This window comes from Suncus etruscus, chromosome 9, assembly GCF_024139225.1.
Source record: "Suncus etruscus isolate mSunEtr1 chromosome 9, mSunEtr1.pri.cur, whole genome shotgun sequence".
Classification (NCBI taxonomy): Eukaryota; Metazoa; Chordata; class Mammalia; order Eulipotyphla; family Soricidae; genus Suncus; species Suncus etruscus.
Genome location: NC_064856.1, coordinates 15,975,638 through 15,997,376, shown reverse-complemented (window position 1 = coordinate 15,997,376; position 21,739 = coordinate 15,975,638). Strand labels below are relative to the sequence as shown.

The 21,739-nt window shown below is 50.1% G+C and overlaps 1 protein-coding gene across 1 annotated transcript in view; it reads right to left on the bottom strand.

Moving 5' to 3' along the window:
- The window catches only part of SOGA1 (suppressor of glucose, autophagy associated 1), a 78,083-nt gene that overhangs the window by 6,501 nt on the left and 49,843 nt on the right, over nt 1-21,739 (bottom strand). Inside the window, exons 4-11 of the mRNA XM_049779111.1 lie at nt 19,786-19,848; nt 17,850-19,058; nt 13,909-14,049; nt 11,114-11,239; nt 8,799-9,029; nt 7,079-7,183; nt 6,183-6,350; nt 3,212-3,463 (exon numbers count right to left, since the gene is read on the bottom strand). Coding sequence (XP_049635068.1) covers nt 3,212-3,463; nt 6,183-6,350; nt 7,079-7,183; nt 8,799-9,029; nt 11,114-11,239; nt 13,909-14,049; nt 17,850-19,058; nt 19,786-19,848 — 2,295 coding nt within the window. The remainder of the gene's footprint in view (nt 1-3,211; nt 3,464-6,182; nt 6,351-7,078; nt 7,184-8,798; nt 9,030-11,113; nt 11,240-13,908; nt 14,050-17,849; nt 19,059-19,785; nt 19,849-21,739) is intronic.

Here is a 21,739-nt window from a genome sequence, read left to right as displayed (position 1 = left end):
TCTTTTTTTTTTTTTTTTTTTTTTGGTTTTTGGGCCACACCCGGCTGTGCTCAGGGGTTACTCCTGGCTGTCTGCTCAGAAATAGCTCCTGGCAGGCACGGGGGACCATATGGGACACCGGGATTCGAACCAACCACCTTTGGTCCTGGATCAGCTGCTTGCAAGGCAAACGCCGCTGTGCTATCTCTCTGGGCCCAAGTCTAGGGTTTCTATTGGGAACCTCATCCTTAAGTTGCTGCTCCCACTATGCTGGCCACAGTGAGAGGCTTGGCTTTAACTATATCAGTGCTGGGCAGTTCTAAGAGCTAAGCCAGTGTTGCGCCACAGCTGCCAGTATCATTCCAGTTTTAAGCAGACTGGTTAGGGGGCTGGAGTGATAGTACAGTGTGCTGGTGCCTTTGCCTTGGGTGAGGCCAACCTGTGTTCAACTGTGGGCATCGCATATAGTTCCCTGAGGCCACTATGAGTGATCTGAGTGCAGAGCCAGTAGTAAACCCTGGGGACAGCTGGGTGTGACTCTCAAACAGACAAAAAGAAAGAAAGAAAACTAGTTAGCGAGGCCGGAGCAATAGCACAGTGGGTATGGTGTTTGCCTTTCATGCAGCTAACCTGGGACGGACCTGGGTTCAATCCCCAGCAACCCATATGGTTCCCCCAAGCCTGCTAAGAGTGATTTCTTAGAGCAGAGCCAGGAGTAACCCCTAAGCACCACTGGGTGTGGCCCCAAAACTAAAAAAAAGAAAAAGAAAAAGAAAAAAAGAGGGGCCGGCGAGGTGGCGCTAGAGGTAAGGTGTCTGCCTTGCAAGCGCTAGCCAAGGAAAGGACCACGGTTCGATCCCCCGGTGTCCCATATGGTCCCCCCAAGCCAGGGGCAATTTCTGAGCGCGTAGCCAGGAGTAACCCCTGAGCATCTAATGGGTGTGGCCCAAAAAAAAAAAAGAAAACTGATTAGGGCACAGGAGATAGATCAAAGGGAGCCCTGTACATATAAAATTCAATCCTCGGGCCCGGAGAGATAGCACAGCGGTGTTTGCCTTGCAAGCAGCCGATCCAGGACCAAAGGTGGTTGGTTCGAATCCCGGTGTCCCATATGGTCCCCCGTGCCTGCCAGGAGCTATTTCTGAGCAGGCAGCCAGGAGTAACTCCTGAGCACTGCCGGGTGTGACCCCCAAAAAAAAAAAAAATTCAATCCTCAGCCCTAAGGAAAGAAGGAAGGAAGGAATTTCGAAAGTTAGTTTGAGGAATCTCTGTTTCTCTCATCACTGTGATCCACAGTGGACCATGTGGGATTCCAGGGATTGAATCTGGCCCAAGTACAAGCAAGGCAAACGCTTATCATATTCTATTACTTCAGCCCCCAGAATCTAGTTTTTGGTTTAAAATTTCTTCAATATGAAATGATTAACTAGTGTCTCCATATTAGGAAAACAAAGGAACATTTATACTCCATGATGAATGGCTCTTAGGGAAGACGCAAAGTAAAAGGCAAAGTATAAACAAGATGTATATTGTGATTTCATTAATGTTAACAAAAAAAATCTCTGTCAATATAAGTTAGCAAGAAAGGGAGAGAGTAGACTGGCATGTGCTTTTGCATCTCTGGGTCTTGTTTATGAATAAAGTCTTTATTTCTGTAGTTAAATAAAAAGGGGCTGGAGAGCTGGTGAAATAGGACAGTGGGCAGGGGATTTGCCTAGCATGAAACTGACCTAGATTTGATCCCTGGCATCCCACATACCCCCGAGCTCCATCAGAAGTAATTCCTGGCTGCAGAGCCAGGAGTAACCCTGAGCACTGCCAGTATGGCTCATAAACAAGTAAGAAAAAAAAAAAAAGAAGACTGGGCAAAGTTAGCTCAATAGAATGAAGCATATGCCTTGCATGCTCAAGGCTTCTTTCCCAGGAACCATCCACATGCTCCCATTCCCCAGTCCCATCAGTTATAGCCCTGGTAAACCCTGAAAACTGCCTGGACATGGTCATGGCAGAACCAAACACTTGACCATCAGGCCCAACTCCCCCGAACTAAGTATCACAGGAAGTGGGCCTGAATTCTGAGAGCAGCTAGGGAGACCAGTCCCCTCAATAAACCAATGAACAAACAAAAAGGACTGGCAGCAGGGCGCAGCACAGTGACTTAAGGGCTGGTTCTTTTCTACTGACTCTTTTTCAGTCAGAGGCCTCTAGGTTTGGATTTTTTTAATTCCATATACTTTTTGGGGAGGGGGTGTTGGGTCACATTAGGGATATTCAAGGGTTACTCCTGGTTCTGTTCTCAGAGACCATACAGTGCTGGGGCCACCCAAGTCTTCCACAAGCAAGGCAAGTACCTTAACCTCTATATCACGTTTTTGTTTTTTTTTTCCAACTTTTTTTTTTTTTTTTTTTTGGTCCTGTTTTGGGAACACACCCAGTGGTACTCAGGAGTAACTTTCTGCTCTGTGCTCAGGAATCAGCCCTGGTAGTATTGAGGGAACCATATAAAGTATTAGGGGACTGAACCAGGTTGGCTGTCTGCAAGGCAAGTGTCCTACCCACTGTACTATCTTTCCCACTCAAACTTCTCTTTTATATTTTATTTTAGGGGGGCATGCCCTGCTGTGCTGAGGGATCATTCCTGGCATAGCTTGGGAGACCAAATAAAATTTTGGGGTATCAAACGTGGGTCAGCTGTGAGAAGTCAAGTAAGTGCCTTACCTACTGTACTGTTTCCAGTCCCAAAACTTAAACTTTTTTTTTTAATTGGTTTTTGGACCACACCTGGTGACGCTCAGGGGTTACTCCTGGCTAAGCACTCAGAAACGGCTTGGAGGACCATATGGGACGGGGGATCGAACTGCAGTCCATCCTAGGTCAGCCTCGTGCAAGGCAAATGCCCTACCACTGTGCCATCGCTCTGGCCCAAACATAAATTTTTAAAGAGATTTTTAAAGGGGACCCACCCTTGTTTCTTTGCTATGAGTTCCTGACCAGAGGTGGTGGAATAGAAAAATGCTTTCCATGGAAAATACCACACTCTTATGATAGGGGCACAAAACTGACAAAGGTCACATCTGAAGACAAATGAGTGAAGGGCAAAGAGAAAGGCTTGGCCTCTAACTGCCTCTCTGAGGAGCTTCTGGATCCAGCTAGATCTAAAGGATCTACCATGAACTTGTGTTAATACCTGGATGCACTAGACCCTGCTGAGGAGGGCTGCAGTAGACCTCACCTGGCTCAGGCGGTTCTGCAGCTCCTTCACCTGCTGTTCCACCTGCTGCTTCTCCCCTTGCAGCCGCTCCACCAGCTGCAGCTTCTCTTGGCTCCAGTTGTGCTCGCTAATCTGCAGCTGCCGCGTGAGCTCCATGACGGCACTGTAGGATTCGGCCAGGAGATGTTGCTGCTCCTCGCGCTCCCGCTGCAGCGCCGCCTTCCAGTCGGGCCCTGCCCGCTCCCCAGGCCCTTTCCCAGCCTTCAACTCCATCTGCAGAAGGGAGAACAGACTGGTGCTTATCTCTGCTTATCTTTCTACAAGCCAAATTTTCTGGTAAGGGCTTTGCAGGCTTTTCTTCTTTGTGAAAACTCAGCAAGATCATGACATTTTTTCTTTCTTTCGGGGTTACTGGGCTACATCGGGCGCTACTCAGAGCTTACTCCTGGCTCTGTACTCTGGGATAATTTCTGAAGGGTTGAGGGAACCCTAAGGGGTAACAGGAATCAAAATTGTCTTGGCCACATGCTGTATGATATATCACTCCAGAATCCCACAACTTTTCATTTATTTGGGACCATCTCTGGTGGCTATGAGGAGCTACTCCCAATTAGGTGCTAATTAGGTTCTTGGCAATGATTTGAGTGGTCAACCAGTGCCAGAAATTAAACCTGGACAATTCGCATGCACAGCACACACTCAGCCCTAAGGCTACGATTTTGATATTTTTCAGAGGAGGCAGAAGTTACAAGAGGGTAAGTCATTTGTCTCAGGTCACAGAGTTACACCATGACCATTGCTGCACATGCTGCTCATGACTATCATTAATGCTTAGTAAAATGGATTTCAGTGAATGAGGGACATGTCTTTTAGTGAGGGTCCTGGAGAACAGGACTCAGCCTTGTCCGCTAGGCCCCGCATAGGGACGGTGCCTGCAGTCAAGGAATGAATGTGCTTCAGAATCACTCCCAGAGAGTTTGCCTTCTTGGCATGGCTCCAAATTTCAGAGTGGCAAGCATTAACTACGCAGCCTCAAGAATAAATGCAGAGGGGCCGGAGTACAGCGGTAAGGGGTTTTGCCTTGCTAGTGGCTGACCCAGGATGTGGTTAGATCCCCAATGTCCCATATGGTCCCCTGGGCCAGGAGCAATTTCTGAGTGCAAAGCCAGGGTAACCCCTGAGCATCACCGGGTGTAGCCCAAAAACCAAAAAAAAAAAAAAAAAAAGTCAAAGACTTTGGAGCCAGAGGGATTGCTCAGCAGTAGGGCGTTTACCTTGCATGCAGCCAACCCAGGACAGAGGGTGGTTCAAATCCGGCCCGGCACCCTATATAGTCCCCTGGGCTTGCCAGGAGCATTTCTGAGTGCAGAGCCAGGAGTAACCCCTAAGCGTTGCCGGGTGTGGACCCCCCCCCCCAAAATTAATGCAGGAAGGGGTCAGAGTGATAGCACAGTGGTCAAGGCTTTTGCCTTGCACACAGATAACCCAGGTTTAATCCTCGTAATCCCGTATGTTCCCCCTGAACCTGCCAGGAGTAATTTCTGAGCACAGAGCCAGGAGTAACCCATGAGTACAGCCAGGGGTGGCCCAAAAACCCAAACCCAAACAAAAAAAATCAATGCAGGAGAGATAGCATAAAGGTAGAGCTTTTGCCTTGCACACAGAAGGATGACGGTTCGAATCCCGGCATCCCACATGGTCCCTCGAGCCTGCCAGAGGCAATTTCTGAGCATAGAGCTAGGAGTAACCCCTGAGCGCTGCCGGGTGTGACCCAAAAACAAAACAAAACAAAACAAAAAGATAGTACAGCAGGTAGAGCACTTGCTTTGCTATAACCATCCCAAGGAATAGTTCCTGCCAGTAGTGATCCTTGAGCACAAAGCCAGGAGTAAGCTCTGAGCACTGACAGTTTGACCCAAAACAAAACAAACAAAAAGAGGCAATGCAGGGGCCGAGAGATGGTGTGAATGCTGGAGTGCAGGCTCTGTGAGCAGGCCAGGGCTTGATCCCTGGCACTATACATGGTTCCAGCATTGCCTGAGGTAATCCTGAGCACAGAACAAAGAATAATTCAAGAGTACTGATGGCTGAGCCAGAGTGTTTGTCTTGCATATGACCAACCCCAGTTGAATCCTGGGTATCCCACGTGGTCCCCAAGCCTGCCTGAAGTAATTTCTGAGTACAGAGCCAAGAGTAACCCCTCAGTGCTTCTGGGGATGGCCCAAAAACCAAAAAGAAAAAAAAATAAGGGCCGGAGATATAGCATGGAGGTAAGGCGTTTGCCTCTCATGCAGAAGGTCAATGGTTCGAATCCTGGTGTCCCATATGGTCCCCTGAGCCTGCCAGGAGCGATTTCTGAACGTAGAGCCAGGAGTAACCCCTGAGCACTGCCGGGTGTGACCCAAAATCCAAAAAAAAAAAGAAAAAGAAATAAGATTACTGCTGGGTATGACACCCCATCCCTCAAAAAAAGAGGCTGTGATAGTACAGTGAATATGGCACCTGTCTTGTTCTTGTCTTTTTTTGGTTTTTGGGCCACACACAGTGACACTCAAGGGTTACTCCTGGCTATGTGCTCAGAAATCGCTCCTGGCTTGGGGGAGTATAGGGGATGGCGGGGATTGAACCCAGGTCCATCCTGGGTTGGCCACGTGCAAGGCAAATGCACTACCACTGCACTATCGCTCCACTCCCATGGCACTTGTCTTGTATGCAGTCAACTGGGGCTCATTCCTGAGCAAGAGCCAGAAGCACAGAGCTCTAAGCACTGCTAGGTGTTTCCCCCAACAACAACCCCCTCCAAAAAAGAATCACTGTATCCCAATTCCCTTCCTGTGCGGCTCTAGACAAGTGTCTAGCCTCTCTGGGTCCCAAGGGGAGGTATGAAGGGATTCCAATGTTGCTAGGAGCATGGCTCAGACATCGTGCCCCAGGATCTGACAGCTGAGGGCTTGGCTGCGAGGGGAAGAGGGCAGGCAGTTAAGAGACTCACCTGGGCTGTGTGGCTCTTGAGCTCTGCCCGCTCCATCTCCCAGGTGGCCTTGGCCTTGGCAAACTGCTGCTGCAGCTCAGTCAGGCCCTGGCGCTCATCCCGCAGCAGCCAGCACAGTTCCTTCAGTGTCACCTTCATGTCGGCCAGTGTCTTGATGTATTCATTGGGCTGCAGGGGTGTAACACGTGGGTCAGGAGCTTCCAGTGGGATGAGGGGAAGCGTGAGAGGGCAGAACCAGACTGCCATGGGGGCCCTGCACAATTTCCCTGGGGTCACACCACCTAGGGAATGGGCATGACAAGTCCAACACTGGCACCTCCCAGGCATCCATATGCCTCACCCCTTGCATGCACCAATACAGCGAACTCTGCAGTTACTAAATTAATGATTTAGCAGACCCTGAACTGAGAATGGTGCCTTCAGTGTTTGCCCACTGTCAGGCCGGACAGGTTGTCCAGACCACCAGGTCAGATGTAATCAGTCTTCTATCAGGATTGTCCTACTCACACCCTAGCTCGCCAGGTGGCCCCTGGGGGCCTGATCCATTCCTGATCCCAGACCTCATACCATTCTAGCCTGACCATGTCTACTCTCACCATGCTCGTCCCAAGTTGCAGTCTCAGAATATCTTGTGACATCTCTGTGCCAAGTCATCTATGCTCTTTCAGGTGAGTTTCTATGCATCCTTCAAAACCCATCACTTATGACCCTGCTCTGTGACTGTCCCTAACACCCAACAACTCATCGCTCTTGCCTGTGAACTCACTGCCATAACCTGGCCCTGGACCGTGCCCCAGGATGACTTAGGAACCCCAGGCAGGGAGCAGTAAGAAAACAATCCATAGGACGCGCTCACTCAGAGGAATTGCAGGGGGGGAAACGACCTGAGCACGCACCGTGTTCTGGGTCCAGCTGTCCCCCGTGCAGGTCTTGTTATCAGAATGCTGAGCATTCAGTTCCTCTTCCTCCATGAGGAGGTAGAGCTCCTTCATGCTGCTCACCTGGGAAAGAAACACATTCATTCAGTAGGGCTAGGTGGGGGTTAAGCCTGGAATCTGCCTCTCCACAGAGGGGAACTCGAGTAGTGGCCAGACAGAAGGAGGACCGACTGCCCAGGGGCCAGAGAGAGAGTACCCGCCTTGCATGATGTAGACCGGGGTTCGATTCAGGAATAAAGGTGAGGAGGAAGTGAGGAAGGGAAGGAGGTAGAGAGGAAGGGAATGAGGGAGGGAGGGAGGAAGGAAGGGGAGGAAGGAGGAAGAAAAGAAGGGAAGGAGAGAGGTAGATAGGAAGGAAGGGAGAAAATAATGGAGGGAAGGAGAAAGGAAGAGAAGGAAGGCAGTGCAGGGTGCCTGGTGGGTCCATTCCAACCTGAAAGTCTCACAGAGATTGGTGCCACAGCAATGAAAGGGATGGAGCTGTGAGGGGCCAAAGCAGGCCGCCCTGAGAAGTTGGGGAAAGTCCCAAAGGAGGTGAGAGCTAAGTCCCATCCACTGCAGGTCGTAATCATGGAAAAGGGCAGAAAAAATGTTAAGTACTCACATAGGAATCCATTTCTTGGGTGATCGGTAAACAAGTCCGGGGGGGGGGGGGGGGCAGAGAGAAGTATCTGGAGCATGGGGGGGAGGTCTCTCTGGGATGATAGGGGAGCATAGGGAGAAGGCATTTGCTTGCATGCAGCCGACCTTACTTCAATCCCCAGTGCCACATATATTCCCCTTTATATGAGGCCAGGGGGTGGCCTCTGAGCAAGGTCAGGAGAGGTTTATGAGCACCACCAGGTTTAGCTAACTCCCTACCCCCAAAACATAACAAAATAAAACAAAAACCGTATCAGGTTTTTTTTTTGTTTGTTTTGTTTTGTTTGGGTCACACCCGGCAGCACTCAGGGCTTACTCCGGGCTCCACGCTCAGAAATCCCTCCTGGCAGGCTCGGGGGACCATATGGGATGCCGGGATTCGAACCACTGTCCTTCTGCATGCAAGGCAAACGCCTTACCTCCATGCTATCTCTCCAGCCCCTCCTTATCAGTTTTTACTTAATATGCATTGTTATTCCTAGAGCTGGAGCGACAGTACAGCCTGTAAGGCACTTACTTGCCTTGCACGCACTAGACCTAGACTCAATCTCTGGCTTCCCACATGATCCCCCGAGCAACACCAGTAGTGATCCCTGAGTACAGAGTCAAAAGTAAATCCCAAACACTGCTGTGGGTGCCCCACCCTTCCAAAAAAAGTATTCCCATACTTTAAGGGAACAAATAATCATTAATAATTCAATTATTCAATAATCATGTTCCAAAATATTGCCATCTAAGGCAATAATAAAACTAAATTCAATTCACCTAGACACTGTTGCCAGCTGAAACAAGCTTTAGTGGGGTTTTAAGGAACTACCAGTCTCCAAGACTTTCTGGGGAGGTTGATACCAAGTATCCCATAGTGCCCAAGAAAATGGTCCTGAACCAGCAAATGCTGATGGGCGAATAAGCACCACTGGCAAGTCGATAGCTGCTGGGCTATGAGCCCTGAGCTTGTGTTTATGTCACACCAACTGGGCGACCGTCCCTCTCATTCCATATTCCCCAGCACCCTCACCCCGGCCCAGACCCATACCTCCAGGAAATCGTCCCTCTCGCTGGGCAAAATCTTGCCCTGCCGCCAGCGCTTGAGGAACCACCTGAGCTTCATGAAGAGCAGCAAGAAATTGTGCTTGAACTGTTGCGACTCCTGCACCAGCATGTTTTTCTCCTGGCTCCAGAATTTTTGCTCCAGCCGCCGCTGGAGGCTCAGACTCTGCAGTTCAAACTCTCGCCTCAGCAGCGCCCTCTGCTGGTCCTCCTTCAGCTGCGAGGGAGACAAGTGCTTGCGTGAACAACCCCACCCAGGCCTGGCCCAGGCAGAGGGGGCAGGCATATCAGAAGCCTGTTGGGGGCACTGCTAAGAGCTGGCGTGGAAGGCACTTGCCTTGTCACAGCCCATCCAGATTTGTTTCCCTGGCACCACATATGGTCCTCCGAGCTATCCCTGAGTGCAGAGCGGGGAATAAGCATAGGTGTGGGTGGCCCCCTCCAATAAAGCAAAAAATAAGGAGCCGGAATGATAGTATAGTGGGTAGGGTGTTTGCCTTGTAGGTGACTGACCTGAGCTTGATCCCTGGCATCCCATATGATCCCCAAAGCCCACTAGGAGTGATTCCTGAGAGTAGAGCCAGGAGTAACCCCTGAGCACCACCAAGTGTGGCCAAAAACAAGACAAAATAAAAAAATAAATAAATTATAGTAAACATTGAGCTGAACACTGTCCTCTAATGCCCCTGGGATAAAAAAAGAGAACAGAAAATCATAATTACTGATAGTGAAAGAGCTGGCTTTTGGACCCTTCTCTGTCCTGACACAGGGGCGGAAGGAAAACAGCGATTGGGGTGCAAGCTTTGTGCGCATCTGACCCTGGTTCAACTTGGATGTGGCCCTGCTGACCCCTCAACACCAATGTGGTGTCCTGGTCAGTCACTGATGAGGAGCAGCACCACATGCTCAGGCCCTTGTATCTGAATGACTGGTCAGGTTGGCTGAGAAACTCTGAATAATGCATTGAAAGGGCCCTGGGACTTTCCAAGCACCACGTGGGAGGTTCTTTCCCCACCCTGGGAAACAAAAAACCAACCCTCAAAATGACCTGTGACATATAGTGAGTATGTACTGGGTGAGAATACTTCCTCTAAACTCTCTTTTTTTTTGGGGGGGGGGAGGTTTTAAGGGTTTAAGGTTAGGTTAACACCAGAAATGCTAAGGGTTTACTCCTGTCTCTGCACTCAAGAATCACTCCTGGCAGTGCTTAGGGGATCATATGGGTTTCTGGGGATCGAATCCAGGCCTGCATTGGTTAAGGCAAGTCCACTGTATTATGACTCAGGCCTCCAGAGCTCTTATTTAATGAAGAACCTGGATAGTGAACCACAGTGGGAAAATCCCAGTGTACAGCAAAGGGTGTCATCCTGGGGCTGAGGAGGTAAACAAGAGCAGAGGAAGCAATACAGTGTTTCAGGCAGAGAGAACCAGAACCTGCATTAAAATCCCAGGCACAGAAGTCAGAGGAATAGTACAGTACGCAGGGCACTTACTTTCTGGGTTCAGACCCCAGCAGCCCACATGATCCACTGAACAGTGCCAAGAGTGATCCCTGAGTACAGAGCCACAAGTAAGCCTTTAGCACTGATGGGTATGGCCCCCAAACAAGAACACACAGCTACACATCAGGGACATCAGCTACACATCAGTGGCTCAACTGCATTAGCCACAGAACAATTGGCTGGTACATGTGAGATTCTACATGTGATCCTCAGCCACCAAAACACACACACATATCCTGCCTCGATCTCTCTAGTTGGGAACTGGACCGGATAGTACAGTAGATAGGGTGCTTGCCTTGCATGCTGCTGACCTGGGTTTGATCCTCAGCAACTCAGATGGTCTTCCTGAGCACTGCCAGGCGTGACCCAAAAATCACTCCAGCAGGATTCCAGGCACCCATTTACCCATCTATAAAAGGGGAAAACCCCAGGGGATAACTCCAGAGAATGTAACATTCAGTAAGGGCTTAATAAGTGCTTCCTGGGAGGGCGGGGGGAATAAGTGCTTTCTATTCTTTGTGAGAGAGAAAACAGAGGTTTTCCTAGAAGGGACACTGTGGGTACTCAAGGAGACAGGATAAATCTGAGGTCATACAGGCAGCCTGTGACAAGGCAGGTTGCCAGCTTAGCACAGGCAACACACAATGACAACTGTGGTATGGGGCTCTTTCTGCCTCCTCAAGACCCAGGACCCTCAAAGGTTTTTGCCACTCTCAGAGGAGAGAGCCTCTGCTACCATACATGGTGGGCCAGCTGAGTTAGAAATGCTGGCTGCAGAGGGGAAGGGAGGACCACTCACCTGGACCATTTTCTGATTGAAGCTGTCAGCTTCCTCCTTCCGAAGCTGCCGTTCCTGGGACAGCTGCTCTTGCAGGCCTCGGAGGCTGTCATGGGCCTCAGCCAACACCAGCTGCAACTCCTTGATCTGGAGGTAGGAATAAGGAACATGGATCATTTGGAGGAGAGCGAGTGCAGGAGGCTTGGAGACGCTAGTCAAAGGACGAAGGTGGTAGGAGAGCAGTCCAGAGAGGAAGATTGAGCCCCATTTGTCCTTCAAAATCTTTTGTCTTTCAGTTTATTTATTTACTTATTTATTAATTGACTGGTTTTGGGGCCACACCTTGCGATGCTCAGGGGTTACTCCTGGTTCTATACTCAGAAATCGCTCCTGGCAAGCTCAGGGGACCATATGGGATGCCGGGATTTTGAACCATCATCCTTCTGCATGCAAGGCAAACACGCCCTAACTCCATGCTAACTCTCCAGTTCCAGGACTTATTTTTGTATCTGCTTCTAGGGATCACCCTGGCAGGCCTTGGGGGACCAAATGTGGTGCTATGGAGATTGAACCTGAGTCAACAGCATGCAAGGAAAGTATCCTACCTGTTGTACTATTTCTACATTATCCATAAACACTTTTTGGGGGGATCTTGTGGCCATACCCGAAGGTGCTAAGGGGTTATTTCTGGCTCTGAGCTCAGAACTCACTCCTGGCAGGCTCAGGGGACCATATGGTATGTCAGGAACCGAACTCAGGTCCGTCCCAGGTCAGACGCATGCAAGGCAAACGTCCTATGCTGTGCTATCTCTCTGGCCCCTTCTCCCTCAACTTTTAAAGTTTCATTTCCTAGTAAAAGGAAATATGCTGCCATGTGAAGCAGGGGGCAAGGGGATTGGAAATGTCAGCTCTAGAGGCTGCAACAAACCTTCTCAACATAGCAAGAAAATGCCCTTATGGAAAAGTCAAAACAAACCCGTACTATCTAGCCAACAGCATGGAAACCTGGCAACAAAGTGCATTCCTACTCGAAGGGGATCTCATACACTAGGGTATATTTTGCAATTTTTGTTTTCTTGGGCGGGGGTACACTCAACGATGTTCAGGGCTTACTCCTATCTCTGCACTCAGGAATCATCCCTAGTTGACTTGTGGGAACATCTGGGATGCTAAAGATCCAACCCAGGTCAGCCACATGCAAGGTAAGTGCCCTCCCACTGCACTGTTTTTCTGACTCCTCATATACCTGTCTTGTATCTAAAATCCTCACAAGGCGCTCTACTATTGGTTAGCTCTAGCACGCTCAGTGAACTCTAACTGAGCAATAAAGAGCAAGGGAAAGAAATGGTAATGGAATACATCCCAGGAATTATGTCCTTTACTCTGAAAATGAATGTAAGCATTCATGAGTCCCCCCCTCACCCCTTTCAAACATGGCTGCTAGGAAACTCTGACCACTTCAAGAGGCCCTCCACGCTGCCTTCCTCCATGGGCAGGAGGAAAGTGGCTTCAGGCTGGGGCATATCCAGAAATCTCCGGGGATGGGGCATGTCCAGGGATCTCCATAATTTCAGAAGCCCTGTGAGCCCCACAAAGGCCTCAGGACCTTTCTCCTACTGCAGGTTCATTACTAAGCGCTGGGAGAAACCTGAGAGGAGCTCAGAACTACTTAGGATTTAAGGACCCAAGAATCTTAGAAGCTCTGCCCACTATTTGATAGATGGTGGAGCTGCACCTGGGGAGCAGAAGTCACTTGGAGACATCCCTGAGACCCAGGGACATGCCCACAGTACCAGCCTCACCCCCACCCAACATGCACCACATTCTAAGCTACAAGTTTCCACATTACGTGATTCTTTCAACAACTGGAGGAAAGATAGGTGCATTTGCCTTGCACACGGCAGACCCAGTTTCAATACCTGGTACCCCAATCGGTCCACCAGACCACCAGGAGTGATCCCTGAGTGTAGAACCAAGAATATGCCCTGAGTACTTCTGGTGTTTCCCCCATTACCCCTGCCAAAAAAAAAAAAATCTCAGTGTATAGTAGCTCCGTAATCTAAACCCAGTCGGCCTAATTATGCAGCCTCCTGCTTTCCTATTACAAAAATAAATAACTCTGGGGCTGGAGAGATAGTATAATGGGTAAGGTGCTTGCCTTGCACATAACCAACCCAGGTTTGATCCTCAGCAGCCCCTATGGTCCCCAAGCCCACTAGGAGTAATTCCTGAGTACAGAGTCAGGAATAACTCCTGAGCACCACTGGGTGTGGCTCAGAAACAAACAGAGATAGAGACAGAGATGAGAGAGGAGAAAGAGAGATGAGAAAGAATGAGTAACTCCTTAAATAAAATGAAATTAAATTCTAGTGAAATGTACTCTTAGAGGTACAGTTAGAGAAAAATTTTACTTGATTCAGATGTGTTTATAAGCTTCCTTTTAGGCATGAGAATGGCCTAAATTCCTCATTTCCCTTTTCACTCTGGCTACTAGGAAACTCAGAACCAAAGGGAGTACTTAAAACCCTTATCATTGGGGCTGGGAGAGATAGCATGGAGGTAGAACATTTGCCTTGCAGGCAGAAGGACAGTGGTTCGAATCCCGGCATCCCATAGGGTCCCCCAAGCCTGCCAGGAGGGATTTCTGAGTGTAGAACCAAGAGTAGCCCCTGAGTGATGCTGAGTGTGACCCGACCCCCCTCCCAAAAAAAAACCTTTATCATTGCCAGTGAAGACCCTCTGTGGCACACTGTGCTTCAGGGAGGCCCAGTCTCTCTCCTTTTACCCGCCCCCCACTTGCTCAGGCTCAGACCCACCTCAGAGGAGTAGGATTCATTGTCTTCAGCTCGATAAGGCCTAAAGCTCCGGCTGGGATCAGGCTTGGACTCCAGGTCCCCAGCACGAAAGGCCTCTCTCATCCTGGGCTCCCATTCGGTCAAGTCCCTGAAATCTGGTGGCTGCACAGGCCAAAGAAACCTAAAGTTAGTCTGAGGAAGGCTCCTGGCACTCACCTGAGGGACAGCATCTACAGGATCTGTCCTGTAACCCACACCCAGCCTTGGCACAAGCACTGCCGACACTAAGGGATGTTCACGAAAAGGAAGCCATATGTGTGCGTGAGTACATGCATATTTGCTGCCAGCCCAAGTGACCCACCGCGGGTGTGGCCTTGCTCACTCCAAGTCCAAGAACCGGGAGGAAGACTTCAGGCAGGGCAGTTCACTCTGAGTCCGATCAGGGCTCAGACACAGCACAGGAGGTGAGGCACTTGCCTTGTGTGCAGCTATAGTGACCATGACCCAGGTTCAAATCTCTGCACCGTAAATGATCCCTTGAGTACCTCCACAGGACTCTTGAGCAGAGACACAATAGCTCTTGAGTATTACCAGGTGTGACTCCAAAACCCAAGGCAAAATTAAAATAAAGTAAGTAGGGCCGGAGCGATAGCACAGCGGTACAGTGTTTGCCTTGTACATGGCCGACCCAGGATATATCCAGGTTTGATCTTGGCATCCCATAGGGTCCCCCGAGCATGCCAGGAGTGATTTCTGAGTGCAGAGCCAGGAGTAACCCCTGAGCACCACTGTGCGTGGCCCCAAAGCCAAAAATAAATAAATAAATAAATAAATAAATAAATAAATAAATAAATAAGTCCCCAAAACAAAAGGCCAGGTCAGGGTGCCCAGAGCTTGCCTTGGACATGGTCAACCCTAACTCAATCCCTGGCACCCCATATGGTCACTGAAGCACCTCCATGGGGACCCCTGAGCACCAAGTTAGAGCAATGACAAATGTAGCCCAAACACAGCGGTACAGTGTTTGCCTTGTACATGGCCGACCCAGGATATATCCAGGTTTGATCTTGGCATCCCATAGGGTCCCCCGAGCATGCCAGGAGTGATTTCTGAGTGCAGAGCCAGGAGTAACCCCTGAGCACCACTGTGCGTGGCCCCAAAGCCAAAAATAAATAAATAAATAAATAAATAAATAAATAAATAAATAAATAAATAAGTCCCCAAAACAAAAGGCCAGGTCAGGGTGCCCAGAGCTTGCCTTGGACATGGTCAACCCTAACTCAATCCCTGGCACCCCATATGGTCACTGAAGCACCTCCATGGGGACCCCTGAGCACCAAGTTAGAGCAATGACAAATGTAGCCCAACACCTGTGGCCCATATACACAAAGATGAACAGGGCAGGGATAAAGATGGTGACAGCACAACTAAACATTTTGTGAGAGTTCAACTTCTCTTTATCTAACAGGAAAACACCCCCATTGCCCTCAGGGGAAGCTCAACCCCTCGTGCCTGTCCTATGACTCCACAGACAACTGCTCTCCTTTTCTTGGTCTCTGGACACACCAGGTTCCTACTGGCCTTGATGCCACTAGGCAGGTGGCAGGTGCTCTGGTCATCCTATCACCCCACACTCCCAGCTCTGCTCAGCTCCACTCAGCACCCTCTCTAACCCTGGTCTGCACATATTTCCTGTTCACAGAACTAGGTGGCCTCCCTGAGAGCCCCAGAGCACCGGCTCTCTTCCATGATCACCCCCAGGAGGCATAAGACCAACCACCATGGGGCATTCGGCAGTGCCAAGCACTAGGGACACACAGAATAACCATTTTTGTTTGTTTTTTTTTTTTTTCTTTTTTGGTTTTTGGGTCACACCCAGCAGCACTCATGGTTTATTCCTGGCTCTATGCTCAGAAATTGCCCCTGGCAGGCACAAGGAACCATATGGGATGCCAGGATTCGAACCACTGTCCTTCATGAAAGGCAAAGGCCTTACCTCCATGCTATCTCTCTGGCCCAGAATAACCATTTTCAATGATCATTTTCATTCATCTAAATGTCAGCAGCCAGAGCCAGTACAATCTAAGTAAAGAGTTTGCCTTGCACACACAGCCAAACAGGATTTGATCCCTAGAACCCCATATGGACCCATAAGTCCCACAAATGGTCCCCTGAGCCAATGCCAAATTAATCCCTATGCGTACTAGTGTGACCCCAAAACAAAAACAAATTAAAAAATAGGGGCTGGAGCCAGAGTGATAGTACAGTGGATAGGGCATGTGTCTTGCACATGGCCAAACCGGGTTTAATCCCTGGAATCCCATATGGTCCCTTGAGCCTGCCAGGAACAATTTCTGAGCACAAAAACAGGAGAAACCCCTGAGCACTGCCAGGTATGACCCTAAAACTAAAACAAAACAAAACAAAAAAAATAGAGGCTGGAGCAATAGTGGGTAAGGTACTTAACCTTGCATGTGGTCAACCTGAATTCGATCCTTGGCACCCCATATGATTTCCCTGAACACCACCAGGAGTTAATTCCTAAGTGCAGAGCCAGGAGTAACCCCTGAATTGACAGGTGGGTGACCCAAAAAATAAACCAAAAAAATTTTTTTTGATTTTTTGGGCCACACTCATTGACACTCAGGGTTTACTCCTGGCTATGCACTCAGAAATTGCTCCTGGCTTGGGGGGACCATATGGGATGCTGGGGGATCGAACCGCGGTCTGTCCTAGGCTAGCACTTGCAAGGCAGATGCCTTACCTCTAGTGCCACCACTCCGTCTCCCCCCCCCCCAATTTTTTTTAATAGGGGCCAAATGATAGTACAACAGGTAGGGCAGTTGCTTTGTATGCAGTCAACTTGGGTTCAATCCCCAGCACTTGATATAGTCCCCCAAGCCTGCCAGGAGTGATCCCTGAGTTCAGAGTCAGGAGTAACCTTTGAGTAGTGATGGATATAGCCCCCCCCCAATTAAAAAATTTAATTAAAAAAAGGAACTGATGGGGCCGGAGAGACAGCACAGTGGTAGGGTTTTTGCCTTGCATGCAGCTGACCTGAGTGGGACCAGGTTCAATTCCTGACATCCCATATGGTCCCCCAGCCTGCCAGGGGAGATTTCTGAGTGTAGAGCCACGAGTAACCCCTGAGCACCTCCAGGTGTGGCCCAAAAACCAATCAATCGATAAATAAAGTTTTTTAAAAAAACATAGGGACTGGAGAAATAGTACAACATATAAGGACATAAGGTGCTTGCGAGTGGCCAGTACAGGTTTAGTCTCCAGCATCCCATATGGTCTCCCAAGCCTGCCAGGAGTGATTCCCAAGTTCAGAGTAAGGAGTAACCCTTGAGTACTGCTGGATATGGCCCCCCCCCAATAAAAAAATTAATTAAAAAGTAGGAACTGGAGGGCTCAGAGCAATGGCACATGGTAGGGTATTTGCCTTGCATGCAGCTAACCCAGGACGGACCTTGGTTCAATTCCCGGTGTCCCATATGGTCCCCCAAGCCAGAAGTGATTTCTGAGCGCATAGCCAGGAGTAATCCCTAGCGTCACCAGGTGTGACCCCCCAAAAAAAAACAAAACAAAAATGGGACTGGAGAAATAGTACAACAGATAAGGTGCTGTGCTTGCCAGCACAGGTTTAATCTCCAGCATCCCATATGGTCCCCTGAGCACTGCCAGGAGTGATTCCTGAGTGCAGTGCCAAGAGTGGCCCCCACTCCACCCCTAGTACAAAAAAAGGAGATTCAAGAGAGGGCCTACTCTAGAGATAATGGCTAGAAGGGGCCTAAGCAGGGACTTAGGGCGAGTTGGTCATGTCCTAGGCCTTCCTCTGCAACAACTGCTGTGTGAGCTGATAAGCAAAGTGTCTATGTCCCCTCTGGATATTCTGCATTAGTAAAACGTTTTTCATGAAGAAACAAACAGTAAGATGCACTGAGACTGGGACAGCTCACCTGGAAGTCGGAGCTGAGGTCTTTGGCCAGAAGCATCTCCTTGGAGGGCCCCTGGGAGCCCAAGGGGGGCAATGTGGAAAATGACTCCGGCGGCTCCTTGGCTGAGCCTCCCAGAATGGGGTCGGCCTTCCTCACGAAGGCATTGAGCTCTTGCTGGAGTAGGCTCAACCGCACCAGCAGTGCGTGGAGGAGCTTGGAGTCCCGGGGCCCCTCGCTGTTGTCAGGGGGCTCATGCAGCCGGAAATCTGCACACTCGTCCAGATACGGCCGGAGGCCTGTGGAGAAGCCGTTGGCATCAGCCAGCAGCACGTCGATGGCCTTGCTGACCAGGGCGGCCTGCTCCCGCAGCACTGGGAGAGCCTCAGCCTCCCTACTCCTGCACAGCCGGGCGGCATGGGATCCACTGGCATCACCCAGGGCAGCCGGGACACACTGCGCAGAGTCCCCTGCCTCGGCGTCCGTCTCCAGCATGGGCCGGGTGCTCTGGCAGGAAGCGAGGTCACAGCGCTGCAGGTTGGACAGCAGCACTCGGTTCTCGTACTGCAGCTTCTTGACCTTGCCACTGAGCTCGCCGATCTGCAGCTTGGCAGCAGCCAGCTCCTCCTGCGAAGGCTCGCTCAGCACCGAGCAGCTGTCCTCCGACAGGGTCACGTCCAGCTCGTGCTCTGCGCGGTACTTGGCCAGTTCGGTCAGCAGCAGCTTGTTCTGGTCCTCGAGTTCAGCAGACGAGCGCCTCAGCAGCTCTGCCTCCTCCTCCACAAACTGGAGGTGACGCCGCAGCTCGGCCAAGCTCTCCCCACACTCACTGCCGCCACCACCACCACCACCGCCGGTGGTGGCCAGGGTGGAAAAGGCCAGGCGGGCCTCCAGACCCCCGAGGCTGGCTCCAGGCTGGTCCTTCATGTCGTCCATCTCGGCCCGCAGGCCTCGGTTTTCCACCTCCAGCTCCACGATGCGGCGGCTCAGCAGGTTGGCTTCCTCCTCCACCAGCTTCAGATGCACCTTCAACTCGGTCTCCCGAGAGTGTGGGGCGTCTGCCAGCTCCTCGGCCGACAGGGCGCTGTCCAGGTCGCCGTAGAGTGAGCGGTACTTAAGCAGCTCCTCCTTCATGCCGTCGTTCTCCTTTGCCAGCTTGGTGAGCTTCTTACACATGAGGGCCGACTCCTCCTTTGCAAAGTGCAGCTGACACTTCAGGTCTGCGCTGTCCTCCTGGGAGCACAAGGGTACAGGGACGCACAGGACCCAGGAAGGTCAATGCTTTGAAGCTCCAGCACAGCATTTCAGGGAGCACTGACTAGGACATGCAGGGAACCCAGGAACTTATCCTTACAACCTGACCTTAAAAAGGAGTTGGGGGGCTTGGAGGGGAAGCAGAGAGGGAATGGAGACAAATCCAGCTAGGATGGAGCATAATGCATAGTCTGGGTAGTCCAGGAAGGCTTCCTGGAGTACATTCTGGAGAACATTCTGCCAGAGTGAGTGTGGCTGTTACCATTACTATTAGTATTTACTGGCTTCCTCATCTGTTAAATGAAGCAATATAGCTCCATTAATGAGTGAGAGTCAAGAGAAGCACCTGGCGTCAGGCCATCTAGATGTTAACTGCATCCTATACCTGACTTGGGTTCCATCTGAGCAGGGAGAGAGTGTCATGCTCAGGGCAAGTTGTCGGGATGTGTCATGCAGACAAGAAAATGAAGAAAGGGCCAGAGAGATAGTGCAGGGGCATAAGGCCTTTGCACTGCACGCAGCCCACACCATTCTCAGCCCTGTATAAGGTCTCCTGTGCACAGTAGGGTGTACCCCAGGATACCCCCTCAGACACACCCAAAATTCAAGGAAAGAAAACCGAGACAGGGCGACTGGGGTAGAAGCTGGCTGGGACCCGAGTAAGGTCTGCAGAATGCAACTTGCCATGGGGGCTGTTGAGAAGTACCTGCACAGAAGGCTTCTTGTCTGTCTTCCCCAGCGAGCGGGTCCCTCTCTTCTTCAAGGAGTGCTAGAGGGAGAAAAACAAACAAAAAATGAACCCCAAACTAATTATGGTAATATCCACCTAAAGGGCAGTGACTGTCCTGGAGTTCCTGAGGATGGAGCAGATCCCAACCAGCCAGACTGCTGAGCCAGAGCAACTTCACCAAACACCCAGTGGGACAGGTCTGGAGCCCTAAGGAAGAGACAGTTCTGAACATACCTGCCCCTCCTCCAGCCCCACACTCTGATCCCGTGGCTAGGACCCCTGTAGCTCAGATTTCTGGTTCTGTCCTGCATTCATTCACCAAGGATGTCCTGAGAGCCACTGACATGGCTGGCACCTTTGGGTATTGAGAAGACAGCAGTGATAACATGGGTGAGGAGGATGATATGCCCTTCCAACCAGAACCTTTTTCAGCTGCTTCCTTAGCTCAAGCCAAACAAACAGTCTCCCTCCCAGTAAGGCCACTGGCAAGGGCAACCACATCATCTGGGGATGTGCTCTCCCATTCTAGGGCTGGTCTGTGTCCTCATGTCTCCCTTCTAGATCACTCTCAAGGGCCAGCTCCGGAGCTCTCTTTGGGAAAGGCCTTTTGTCTTGGTTTGGGTTGATTCTGGGGGTTATCCCTGGCTCTGTGCACGGAGTCACTCCCAGTAGTGCTCTGGAGTGAATCCACCTTTCACACACAGAGAATCACACTAGCCTTTCCCCCTCCTCCTCAGCTGAGAGAGAGAGAGAGAGAGAGAGAGAGAGAGAGAGAGAGAGAGAGAGAGACAGAGAGAGACAGAGAGACAGAGACAGAGAGACAGAGAGACAGAGAGAGACAGAGACAGAGAACACATAAGCCCCCTGTGCCTGCAAATTTCCATCTTCAGAAATCCTGTCCTCCCAGAACCAGATTCTTAGTGGGCCCCTGAATTACAAATGAGCACTAATATACAAAATTAATATGATGCAACAAATTAGTTATGCAAAAGGCTTGGAAATAACAGGAGCTCCGCCATTTCTATAATTTAAATGATGTTTTCATGCAGATTAGGAGCAATATAAATCTGTAATCATCAGCCTCAACAGGAGCCAAAAATCCAGGAGCTCTAGGGGAAATAATGAATATATTTGATTAGATAAGAAAATTCCGGCCCCGGAGAGATAGCACAGCGGCATTTGCCTTGCAAGCAGCCGATCAAGGATCAAAGGTGGTTGGTTCGAATCCCGGTGTCCCATATGGTCACTCGTGCCTGCCAGGAGCTATTTCTGAGCAGACACCAGGAGGAACCCCTGAGCAACGCCAGGTGTGGCCCAAAAACCAAAAACCAAAAAAAAAAAAAAAAAAAATCCTCAAAGGGGGGAGGGAATCCCTCAGAAAAGCAAAAATAAAATAACTAAGAAAAATATTTGCAATTTATTACACTAACATAGGTAAATAATCTTCCAACACACAAAGATCATTACAAAATAGAGAATAATCTAACAAATTTATAGATAAATGGACTCAGACTGGAGAGAAAACTGAGCACATGCTTTGTATGCAGGAAGCCTTGATTCCATCCTGGTACTGCACAGTCCCCTTAACAATACATGTGGCACAAAAATAAAAAAAAAGGGGCCCGGAGAGATAGCACAGGGGCGTTTGCCTTGCAATCAGCCGATCCAGGACCAAAGATGGTTGGTTCGAATCCCGGTGTCCCATATGGTCCCCCGTGCCTGCCAGGAGCTACTTCTGAGCAGACAGCCAGGAGTAACCCCTGAGCACCACCGGGTGTGGCCCAAAAACCAAAAAAATAAAAAATTAAAAAAATTTATAAAAAGAACCAAAAATGGGTTTGAAATATAATAAACAGGGGCCGGGTGGTGGCGCTAGAGGTAAGGTGCCTGTCTTGCCTGCGCTAGCCTAGGACAGACCACGGTTCGATCC